At 47.7% G+C, this 12,473-nt stretch overlaps 1 protein-coding gene across 4 annotated transcripts in view; it reads left to right on the plus strand.

Moving 5' to 3' along the window:
* The window catches only part of SLC15A1 (solute carrier family 15 member 1), a 49,246-nt gene that overhangs the window by 7,942 nt on the left and 28,831 nt on the right, over positions 1-12,473 (plus strand). For 2 of the 4 annotated variants that reach the window (XM_089899214.1, XM_089899215.1), the window contains exons 1-5: positions 945-7,809; positions 7,917-8,058; positions 9,008-9,127; positions 11,845-11,944; positions 12,163-12,253. In XM_089899214.1, the coding sequence (XP_089755340.1) occupies positions 7,653-7,809; positions 7,917-8,058; positions 9,008-9,127; positions 11,845-11,944; positions 12,163-12,253 (610 nt within the window). In that variant the 5' untranslated portion in view covers positions 945-7,652. Of the gene's footprint in view, positions 1-944; positions 7,810-7,916; positions 8,059-9,007; positions 9,128-11,844; positions 11,945-12,162; positions 12,254-12,473 lie in introns of those variants that run through there. The other 2 variants (XM_022576895.3, XM_089899216.1) reach the window with 2 other exon arrangements.

Raw genomic sequence — 12,473 nt, forward strand, 5'->3', positions numbered from 1 at the left:
GCACCTCCATGTTCTTTGGGTTTAGTTGAAATTCTTCGTTCTCAAAGGCCTGATAACTCATTTGCTTTTAGCAGCAGTGCCGGCAGGACAGCCAGGAGCTTGATTAAATGGCTTTAGGAAAACCATACATCAGTATGTTCTGTGTTTATGTAGCTATCTGTCAATGTATCAAAGGAAAAATAGGTTCTCTCTTAGTGGGGAAGGAGGTAGTTATGGAAAAGAGGCTATTTCTATAAAAACAAGTGAAGGGTGGGCAGGGCCTGTGCCCATCGGTGTGCAGGCTGCGCCCATCCTGGGGGCCCTAGAAGGAGGGCCCAGGCTGGAAGGCACCGCCAAGCCGCTCTCCACTTGTAAGCCTTGCCTTCCAGGCAGGATCCGGCTGGAAAGAGCACAATTTTCTAAAGCACACAAAACTGCCATGCGGAGGAGCAGGGACCCTGAGGTGGGACATGTGGCCAGACATTCCAGGAAGGAAAAAAATCATCTATCAGGCAAGAAACAGCCTCAGGAAGAGCCACTCTGGAAACTAGGACCTTGGGTGACAGGTGCAGAGCCTGTTCTGTAACTAGCCTGACTCCTGTGGGAAAAACCCATTGAAGGAAAGAAAAGCCCTTTCATTTCTTGATCAAAGCTGATCAATTTTGGAAAAAAAATCAAAGCAGGGGTGCAACACCAGGCCCCCCTGCCTCTCCCACCACCAAGTCTCAGCTCAGCTGCAGTTATGCCTGGTGCATGTCCTGCTGGGCTCTTTTTGAAATGGCACACGCTGTATTTTCTCAAAAAAGGTGGGGGGGATCATATGATATGTGAACAGCTCACTGTGTCTGGGGTGACTGTAAAGAGGCTAAAGGGCTCTAAGCGGGGAGGGAGGATGGGGAGCCTGATGGGTGCGCGGCGGGGGGAGGCGCTAACTGCCCTAATGCTGCTGGGAGCCATGAAGGAGCCTGGAGGGAGGGAGAAGTAGGAGGCCTGGCTGGACTGCTGCGCTGGAGGATGACGGAAGTCAGGTCCCCAGGGGAGGCCTGGCCTTGCAGGTAGCAGAGCCAGTGAGGTTTGAGGGCAGTCCTGAGAGCCTTCACCCGGGACGCTCAGGTCAGTGGGGTGGGCAGGGGGCGGGAAGGTGAGGCAAAGCATCTTGTTTGTCACCGTCGTCCTGGTGAACGGAGGACAGAGCTCAGAAAGAGGGAATGAAGAGCCGAGGCCAGAATCACATCATAGGAGCTGATCACCCAGACGTGAGTGATGCTCAGCGCCTGCCTGCGCCCCATCCCCTCCCGTTGGCTCCCTAGCTCTGCTCCAGGGCAGCAAGTGGCTCCCAAACTGTATCCCTGGCACAGACAGCTGGCCCCACCCTCTGAGGTTTTGATTCCGTGGGTCTGGGCTGGACCTGAGAGTTTGCATTTCCATGGAGTTCCCAGGAGCTGCTTCTGCTGGTGCAGGGACCACACGTGGAGAACCGCTGCGCTGGAGAATTTTTGAACGTTCCTTTCACCCCTGCAGCCACTCACACAGTCACGCACTATGCTGCTGCCGATTTGCAAACAGCTTGACTGAAAGTCAGTGCTTGCCAGTGTGGCTTGTATTTGAGAAGTCTGACTTTTCTCTGTCCACAATTTCCTCATCCCATGACCTAATTTCCCCAGGTGACATCATAAGGACCTTCTGATTTTGGTCAATGAGAGCAACCCTGGAGGGGACGGCCTCTTCAAGGGCCACCTCTCACCCCTGCCAGGGCTCCCCATGGCAAATTCTTGTCCCTATTTTAAAGTCAGTCCATTCCAAACATCCATCCACACTACCCAGATGTCTTCATGGGATGCAGTAAATAACAAACTTCATCTTATTAATGTAGCTTCGATCTTACTAACCAACCTGCAAAGAAGGTGTTAGCATTTCTAGATGAAGAGATGGAAGGCCAGTGGTTGAGTGTTTTGACCAGAGCCTCATGGCTGGGAAGATTGTGTCCAAGCTGATTCCAAAGTCCCATGTCCTTCCATCTACTAACTGCAGGGGTGATATTGTGAGAGGAGTTCTCACCTTAACTCAGAAGCTACTTCTGCTGAGAATGAGGCTAAGTATATTCTAGCAGGAGCATTGTGTCCCCTGGGGTCTCATGTGACCGACTTTGTGAGGCGTATGCACAGCCTAAAAGAGCCATAATCAAGGAAACTCGTTTTACTCCTGGTTTATGAAACCATTTTCAGACCCCCTTAGTCCTGGGGTAGCCACCCTGTAAGGCAGCATCCCCACTTTAGAGATGGGTTATGAAGAGTCAGAAACCTGCAGAAGGCAGCTGAGCAAGTACAGATCCTGCCAAATCCCATCAAAAAGGCAGGTGCCGAGCATGGACTCCTAAGCCCTCAGATAGAAAATGTAGCTCAGGAAAACAAGTGATAAAAGGACATGTTGCTGACAAATAAAACTTGCTAGATTTGAGTCTTAGGATCTATGTAAATAGAGATGAAACCTACATCTACAGAGCTTGAGGCAAACCCATGTGAATTAGTCTCCTATGGCTGCTGTAACAAATCACCACGAACGTAGTGGCTTAAAACAACGCAAAATTATTGTCTTGAAGCTCTGGAGGTCAGAAATCTGACATGGGTTTCACTGGGGCAAAATCAAGGTGTTGGCAGGGCTGGTTCCTTCTGGAGGCTCAAGGGACAGAATCCATTTCCTTGTCCTTTCAGCTTCTAGAGGTCACCACATACCTTGGATCGTGGTGGCCTTCTAGCAATAGCTGTCACCCCAACTTCTGCTTCTGCCTTCATATCTCCTCCTTTGACTCTTTCAAAGACACTTTTGATTGTGCTGAGGCCACCCAGATAATCCAGGATAAATGCCCCATCTCAGGGTCTTTGAATGAATCACACCTACAAAGTCCTTTTGCCGTGGAGGGTAACATATCCACAAGCCCTGGGGATTGGGACATGGACATCTTCGGGGGACCACTGTTCTGCCACCCACACCATGCGACTGAAGAAATGTCATCCCCAACACACGATGCAGTACTTAAATCTTTCCCTCAATTTCCCTCCCGGCGATGATAGGGAATACTTTTCTCTCTGCATGCAGGTACAAGCTTCTCTGTTAGATCCAGCAAAGATGCCTCTTCCTTCCCTTCCCAGGTCTAAATCCTAGAAAAGCACTCTTTACGCCCATCATGTTGCTGAGGGAGTTATCAGTTTCTAGGTAATAAAACATTAAAGTTAGGGTTTCTATCCCTAAATGGTTCAAAATATGGAATGTGCTTCGTTAAGTAGTAGGAAATAGTCACCTTAATGGAGAGAGTCCATCAACTAGTGGAAAGCAAAAGTGTGTCTTTCTTGGTTTTTCCTGCTGTCCTCAGAAGTCAGTAATCATAGAGGTTTATAATGTACACTTACTTTACTAAATTCTTTAGCCAAAAGAGAGACAAAAGCACTGCTAGGCTTAGAATAACAGTAAGAGCCAGCATTGATTCCATGGTTACTATATGCCGGGACTGGCTAAGCTGTTTTACTCTGACCCAGTAGTTAAAACCAAGTGACCCATGAAAGATGCTAGAAACATCGGACCACTCAAATATGCCCATCAGATTTACTATCAGGATATCAACAATAGACCCAACTCTACCAAAGTAAACAGAATCTTGTGACAGTTGAAATTTGAGTTCAGACTTAAGGCTCGATGTAACCCCCCTTCCACACTTAGCTTCCTCAGACAGCAATCCTGAGAGGACAAGGGTGTATTAAGAAATGCTGACTGCAGTATTACATCCAGTAAGTAGCTCTGAATTCTATAAAAGAAGAGCTTAGCAACCTCTGCCCCACGGCAGTAAAAGTGGTTCTTTGGAACACACAGCTTTCAGAAAAGAAAAAACTTCCCGAGTGATGAGTGGGTACTAAATCTCAGATTTTCACTTGGAGTTCAGGAATTTCATTTTCCATCATGTAGTTCTGGGTGCAACGGTTGCTGTAATAAGGTTTAAGATCTCTTTGCTGTAACCCTATTCATGTCTGAACTAAACAAAACCTTTGCCATTATTATTTAGCAAATAATTGGTGCTAAGTAATATTTAGCCAAAAAATTACAGGTGCTACCCTGGCCAGGTGAAGTCTTTCCCTTTAAACCAAAATTCTGAGAAACATGTGAAAGAGATGATTGCAGCAAAGCTCCAGGCTGTCTCTGTTGAGTCTGGATTTTCATACCCTCCTCCTGCTTTTCTCTAGAAGGCCCATTGCAAGAACCAACCTGAGCTGTTGTGTGGACGATACTCATTGCTTTGTCTGGTCTTTGGGAGACAGTGGTAAGGCTACATTATCTGAAGTCGAAGTAGGCGGAGCGTCGTATGGTCCTGCTAGATCCTCAAGAAGACAGAGCAAAGAAACAGGCTTCGAATATTGCCAACAGGCTGGTCCTGTAGAACTTTGCAAAAGCGCCTTCCTGGCAGGTCCTTTTATTTCACAGCAGAGTGGCCGTCTCCCCACTCTGGTGATGAAACACGGCAACATGTAGAGTCTGGTGATGAAACGTGGCTTGTTTGTCCATGATGGTCCCAGCAGGAAACCGATGGCATTCTCAAAATAGGGGTGTTTATTCACAGAAAGACATTTAGACGGGTGGGGGGCAGGGCACCATGAGTGATGGTGCAGGTACCCGGAGTATCGGCCTTACTGTTACCACCTGTAGGAAGTGGTACAAAACCGGGATGGAAACCTGGAAGGAGAGTCGTGAGGAGAGAGAGAGGGCTGACCTCGGAGGCACAGTGGCTGACACTTGAGGGTTCAGCCATCTGAGGTGGCCTGGGCAAAGCCTCAGGGAGAGGAACACCCTGACCCTCTGACCACCTGCCACGGCTCCCCATTGGCCAAACTCTATGGGGATTGGGAAGACATGGGGACACCGATGAAGCCCACCAGGTCAGCCTCACCAACAGAAGTAGGCTAGAGGGGCAGATGGAACTGCTAAGTGGCAGAGCCAAGATCTGAACACGGTACTTGATGACCGATGTGGCTGGTTCTTTGGAATATGTATTCATTCAACAAACATTTAATTTCCACTCTGAAAAGCACCGTGTGAGGGGCTGAGGATTCTGATGTGGTAGCATCTCCCACTGAAGGACCCATTGAGCCCTGGTCTGGGGCTTCCCATGTGGAACTCTTACAGTCATCCTAGAAGGTGGGTGGCGTTATCTTCATCTGATAGGCAGGCTGTCCACAGGGGAGGTGGGCTTGCCCAGGGTCACGGGGGGTCAGGACTGAGATCCCATTACCCATCTGACCCCATGCCCGCATTCTTCACATGTTGCCCCTGAGAGCAGCCCCTTCCCACAAGGAAGCCTAACTGGGGAGAAAACCAGTCTGTTAGTGATGAAGAATCTCCTTCCAGAGTTTTAATATTTCCCACCTTAGGATAAGGACTAAAATAGCATCACTGCTCTTAAATGATGAGGCAAGAATTGGAGACTGTCTGGTGTGGGGTGTGAGGCCATGCTGAGCTGGGGAAGTGCGGATACCCACAGCCCAGCATGAGTGGCTTCAGGAAGGAAGACCCTGGCCCACGAGATGAAGGGGGCCCTGGAGGGCCACGCGGTCCAGGCCCAGAAGGGAGTCCCTCAGGCAGAGCTGCAGTTTGTTTCTTGTGGGATGGGGCCCTGGACTTGCACATGATAAAAACACAAGGTGGCAGGTCCGAGAGGAAAGGCCCAGAACGGGGAAGGTGCAAGAGCTGGCGCTGGGGGCCGTGGTGGAGACGCCAGCGTGCCGTCCGGCTTCTGTGTCCGGCTCCCTCCCCCGCCCCGCCCCCGCCCCTGGGACACAGGCACAGGCGGGTCTCTCTGGTGCTCGGGGACAGGGCAGGGATAAAACTTACGTAGATCGGTCAGGCAACTCGACCTCACAGTCTGCGTGTGATTCTCCGAGTGTGGTTCCTGGACCAGCAGCACCGACATCCCCTTGGAACTTGTTAGAAATGCAAGCTCGAGGGACCACGCCAGGCCTACAGGGACAGCAGCTCTGGGCGTGGGGGCCAGAAGCCTGCTCCCCCCCAGCCCTGGGGATGCCTCTGAGGCAGCCTCCGGTCTGAGAACCATTGCTGTGGTGTCACGGATCCAGAGCCCCAAGGGGACTCGAAGGTCGTCAGTGCGGCCGGAGGAGGGGCCGCGGGGAGCGGTGGGCGCTGGGACAGCCTGTGACAGACCCTGATTGGCACGGGCCAGGCTGTCGGTATCGGCAGTGGCGCAGGTGAGACTACAGGCCGCTCCGGCTGGAACTCAGCGGAGACAGAAAAGCAGGGGCTGGAACAGAGGGGATCAAGGGGACAGCTAGGACTTCGAAGGCGGTCAGCAGCACCCAGTTTTTACCAACTCACTTGGATTCTCACCCATTTTCTTCCTGTTCTAATTCACTTTTCTGACGCAAAGACACCGGGGACGTGGGGAGGTCAGAGGAGGCTTCGCGAAGGGAAGGGGCACGTTAAAAGGAGGCTTCCCCGCAGAGGGGTCGCTGTCTCGTTGAGGACTTTAGGTGGGTGCGCGTGGCGTGTCCCGGGAGCCTCGTGTGCCGGGGCCGGGCGGGAGGAAGGGCGGCCCGGGGAACAGGACGGGCGTGGGACCTCACTGTGTAGCAGGCACTCTTAAGCGTTTTCTGTTTAACCCCCATCCAAACCCTCTGACCTTGTGAGATGGTGAAGTTTGGATTCTATCCCGTGGGCATTGGGCAGCCTTTTTAAGTCTTTTAAGGAGGAAGTGGTTTCGGCAGATTTTCGGAGCCTCTGGCTCTCCATCCTGACCACACACGAGAGTTGCCCGAGCAGGTGATTGAAAGAAAATGCAGCCACCAGCCCAGCCCGACTCGGAGAAGCGGCCCAGGCCTGGGACTGGGATGGTGGACAGGGCCGGAGGGTCTGGACAACACACCCGACGGCCTGACCAACACGGAGGGTCTGAGCTTAACTCAGCCGAAAGCATTTTAAGTACTTGACTTTAACGGTGGCATTTTGTTTTCTTTCAGGAATGTTCTTACGGCAGGTGAGTATTTCTACTTCTCCACGTAGCTTCATGATGTAAACTTTACAACCTGTTTTGCCCGTAAATGTTCACAGCTGTGCTTCATTCGCTTAACAAATGCACCTCATGCATCTCACACCAATGAGGGGATCCTCCTGAGTTCCTGTGTGACATTTCTTCTCTTTAGGAAATGCTCTGTACAGTCATACCTCGTTTTATTGTGCTTCCCAGAGACTGTGTTTCTGTACAGATTGAAGGTTTGTGGCAACCCTGTGTTGTCAGATGATGGTTAGCATTTTTCAGCAACAAAGCATTCGTAACTTAAGGGATGTACCTTATTTTTTTAGGCATAAGGCTATTGCACACTTAACAGACCACAGTATAGTGTAAACGTAACTTTCATATGCACTGGGAAACCCAAAACTTTGTATGACTTGTTTTATTGCAATTATTGCTTTATTGCCATGGTCTGGAACCAAACCCACAATATCTCTGAGGTCTGCCTGTCTAGCTTTTCTCAGACTAACAGTAAAACTATAAAACAAGAAAATCTTCATTTCATTGTTGTCTCTATGTAGAGTGTAAGGGAATGAAACTTTTTAATTCTTGATTCCACCTCTGGAGTGCCTCTGATAAGTTACTAAACACGCATCCGCTACTTTCCATGCCGTTAGCCCTCACTGGCGAATATGGACCAGTGAGGAGCTTGTTTCAAACGCAGACTGTTTCTCTTTGTCAGAGCTGCTTTGGTTATCCCGTGAGCATCTTCTTCATCGTGATCAATGAGTTCTGTGAAAGATTTTCCTACTATGGAATGAGAGGTAACTCTTCAACACTCTCCCCACCCCCCCGTCAGTGAAGAGCTTGAGTTACTGTAGCCACTGCTAACTTTGTTGCCCTCTCATCCTCCACCACCCTCGGCAAAAAGCGATCCTGATTCTGTACTTTCAAAGTTTCCTCCGCTGGAACGACAATCTGAGCACCGCCATCTATCACACGTTTGTGGCTCTGTGCTACCTGACGCCCATTCTCGGAGCTCTCATTGCCGACTCCTGGCTGGGGAAGTTCAAGTGAGTCGTGGCAGGCTTCTTGTTAACGAGCAAGCCAACAAGTAATGATAAGCTTTGGGGTTTCGGAGGGTGGGCTAGGGGAACGAAGAATCAGGGAACGTAAAACTCTTAGGAGAGAGTCCCAGGCCCTGTTTCTACTCATCCTCATATTGTCAGAATTCAGCACAGTGCCTGGCATTCGGCAGGGTGAATGCAAGTAGCATCGGTAGGATTTTTTTCCTCCTCTAAACACTTATAACATCTTTGTCGCATCTTGAAATAGTAGGAGGGATAGCGTCTGTTGTTAATGACGCGTGAGAAATTAAGGGCTGGGAGAACAAAAAAGCTCCCTCAAAACAACCCAGCTGCTGAAAGGCTCAAACTGCTGGACCACAAGCATGGGGTGCTCAACCAGTCCTGCAGGAAGAGCTCCAAGAGTGCGCTCGATGCAGGGGCAGGGGGCGGGTCATTGGGACATTTCCTTGGACTTAACACAGAAGGAAGTAAAGGCTCTTCCAGGTCAAATGCATGACACGGGCAGAGGCAGGAATATTCACTATCTCAAAATTACTCAATATAATTCAAAAATAACCAGTGGACCACTCCTGCCCGAATATTGTTACCAGGTGCAAGATAAATATCTCTGACTATTTAAAGATACAGTTCATCATTTCAGTAGCTAGGTAACAACAGACACTGAGTCTTTCAAATAGTTGAAAGAAAGAACAGATCTTCTGCCTCCCCAGGCTCCCGCAGCCAAAACTTCGCTCAGTGCTTACATGCTGAGGAACAAATTCTTCAGCAGGCTCTGCCTTGCAAAGGTTTATCAGGTAATTGTCCCAGTTTGAGAAACAAGGAGAATCGTGACTGGGCTTTTGAAAGTTGGAAGCAGAGGCCTTTTCGCACTGGCGTAGGAAGTGTATGGCTCTTGTACAATTAACTTGGATTCTCTTGACCTCTTTTAACACAGGACAATTGTGTCGCTGTCCATTGTCTACACCATTGGACAAGTAGTCGTTGCAGTGAGCTCAATTAATGACCTCATGGACTTCAACCACGATGGAAACCCTGACAATATCTCTGTGCACGTGTGAGTTGATTTTAACTGTGGCCCTACCCCATCATCTCACTAGTTGCTTGTTTGGTGCTGTAATTTAAAAAAAAAATTTTTTTATTGAAGCGTAGTTGATTTACACTGTGTTAGTTTCTGATGTGCAGCAAAGTGACTCAGTTATACATTTATACTTTTTCATATTCTTTTCCATTATGGTTTATTACAAGATATTGAATATAGTTCTCTGTGCTGTACAGTAGGACCTTGTTGTTTATTTTTTTTTTTCTCTTTTTGCGGTACACGGGCCTCTCACTGCTGTGGCCTCTCCGGTTGCGGAGCACAGGCTCCGGACACGCAGCCCCAACGGCCATGGCTCACGGGCCCAGCCGCTCCGCGGCATATGGGGTCTTCCCGGACCGGGGCACAAACCCGCATCCCCTGCATCGGCAGGCAGACTCTCAACCACTGCGCCACCAGGGAAGCCCTGTTTATCTATTTTATGTATAGTAGTTGGTATCTGCTGATCCCAAACTCCTAATTTATCCCTCCCCCCTTTGGTGCTCTAATTTTTAATCATTTTCCTTGAACCTTCACCATAAGTGTAAGGAAAGCTTTCCTCCCTCATCAGTGTAGAGAAAGGTGTTGAATTGACTCAGAGTTGGGTCCTCAGTACGTCACCATCCTAACAGTTGTCTGGAGTCATTGCTCACTTGAAGGCTTGGTGTCTTGGGTGCATCTCCCATGAGGCGTGGTCAGTGCATGGGATGTTTGTATTAGTCTCCATCTTCCCTAGAGGGACATGAACTCCCACAGACCTTGATCCTCAATTGCCCCAGGTTTCCTCAAGACTCTGTACCTTTGATTTTCTGTCTTGTACCACATTTCTGCTCATTTTTCGGTAATTCAGTTTCATAAATATTTTTTCTAGCCCTATGTTCTGCTTTCTTGATGAACAGTGCTATTGACAACTGCTCCTCTGTGAGATGAATTTCCCTTCATGGCAGTCTGGCCTAGCATACAAGTTGTAAAGATTTATTTCGTTTTCTGTTCTTTTGTTTCGATTCCTCGATCTATGAGTAAACCATCTAATGGGTTGGGAAAGTATTGTTGAAATTCAAATTAGTATCTGCAGTATCTGTGTTTCTGGTTTGTTAGTCAGATTGCCACCCAGGCTAGGTCCCTGGATGTGAACCCGTGGTGCCCCCAGGGAGCTGTGTAGGTGGAGGGGAGTGGGTATAAGCAGGGTATAGTCCACAGCTCAGATTACCAGGATCTGAGTCCCACAGAGGAGCTGTAGGACCCAGGCCAACTTATCTCCTCCACACCTCAGTTTTCTAATCAACAATATCAGTTAAGAACATGGAGTTCAGAGCCAGGCCGTATGGGTTCAAGTTCTGCCTGTGCCTCTGACTAGTATTGATCTTCAGCAAGATTCTTAACCTCTGTGCCCAGTTGTCCTTATTTGTAATAGTACCTGCCTGTGCGTTAATCCAGGTAGAACACCTAGAGCACTGCCTGGCAAGCAGTAGGTGCTCAAGAAAGCTTAGTGACTTATTTTATTTCACGGGGTTAGTATTGAAAGCTGCCTGCAGTCCTCTCGAGAGTGCGCGGTATGTAATATCCAATCGGCCGTGTTTTTGTTGGCCTTTAAAATGCTCAGAGTGACATTGCCAAACGCAAGTTGTTTTAAGAGGCAAGCAAGATGAAAGAGGTGCTTCTGTCGGCTAGTCTAGGAAGATGGGCATGATTTTTTAAAGAATTCTTTCTATGTGCAGTATCTTCCTTGACTTTATCTGTTTCATAAAATATTTTTTTAGCATTTTAAAACAATATTAGCAATCAAGAAGATATGGAATAAACACTTATAAAACCTGAAATTTGTAGTAACCTATTGTAAATCTAACAAAATGAGGGTTGGTGAATTCTGTGAGTGCTTTTCTTCAATTCAGGAGATAAAACGCAGATAACTTGGAAAACACAAAAGTAAATTTTAAAAATTTAAGTTTAGGACTTCGCTGGTGGCACAGTGGTTGAGTCCGCCTGCCGATGCAGGGGACGCGGGTTCGTGCCCCGGTCCGGGAAGATCCCACATGCCGCGGAGCGGCTGGGTCCATGAGCCATGGTCGCTGAGCCTGTGCGTCCAGAGCCTGTGCTCCACACAGGAGAGGCCACAACAGTGAGAGGCCCGTGTACCGCAAAAAAACAAACAAACAAACAAAAAACCAACTCTGTAATCCCTTTTATTATTATAAATAATCTCTTTTTTATTATAAAAAGTTATAGTAATAAACATTTTGCTCTGCTTTTTTCAGTCTTCTGTACTTTGTGAACAAGTTAAGATCCTACTACATAACCTGCTATTCTGCTTTGCAATTAAATCATGTTTTCTAATGTCTTTTAATGACTATTATTAGTCTGTTATGACTGTACCAGAGACAATGCTTAAAATTTCACTACCCATTCTTTTGCTAAAAATCATAAGGCTACAAAAGAACTCCATACCTAAATCTTTGTTCCGAATTCAAGCCACTTCTTTAAATTTTCTAGATGGTAAATTATTAGATAAAAGTATGAATTTGAAGACCCTTGAGTTCAAGTTTCATTCAACTGTCAAGACTGCATTTCTTGAATTATCTTCTAATACAGGTTGAATCCCTTCTCTGTGTGCCTGGTCCTCTTAGGGAAATTAGGGGAAAGAGAGACCAATGATTTTAAGGATCTCACATTTCAGCAATACCCATCTCTTTCCCTAGGGCACTGTCCATGGTTGGCCTGGCCCTGATAGCTCTGGGTACTGGAGGGATAAAGCCTTGTGTGTCTGCATTTGGTGGAGATCAGTTTGAAAAGGGCCAGGTGAGAGCATGCGTCTCCACAGAAACCATGTAAGTGATTATAAACACCGAGGAATCAAATTCCATGGTCAAAGTGTATTCTCCATTGGAGGCTGTTCAAGTACACATGAAAGTAAGACACTGACCAAAGCTAAGTTCAAAGTCAAGTCAGATCATCGGCTACAGTTGATCCGTTACTGTATAGCCAAAATCACCCTACCTTATCCTTTTTTATTACAGGAAAAACAAAGAAACAGATTTTTTTCCATCTTTTATTTGGCCATTAATGCTGGAAGTTTGCTGTCTACTATCATCACTCCCATGCTCAGAGGTAAAAAATATCTGAAGTGGACCTTGGTTTTTCTTTTTTTAATTGTGAAGAGAAGTCAGGTGAAAAGGTTGAGTCCTTGTTGGTTTGTCCTGTCCCGCAACTCTCCCATGATGCCTCAGCTGTCACATACATCCTAGAGGATACAGTGAAATCTGGAACGCCAGCTACTTTTCTTTCAAGATTTAACTGCTAATCTTATTTGAATCCCTTAGCCCAGTGA

The sequence above is a fragment of the Delphinapterus leucas genome, chromosome 18, assembly GCF_059928025.1.
Source record: "Delphinapterus leucas isolate spDelLeu-1000000601 "Yukka" chromosome 18, BTC_Dleu_Yukka2, whole genome shotgun sequence".
Lineage (NCBI taxonomy): Eukaryota > Metazoa > Chordata > Mammalia > Artiodactyla > Monodontidae > Delphinapterus > Delphinapterus leucas.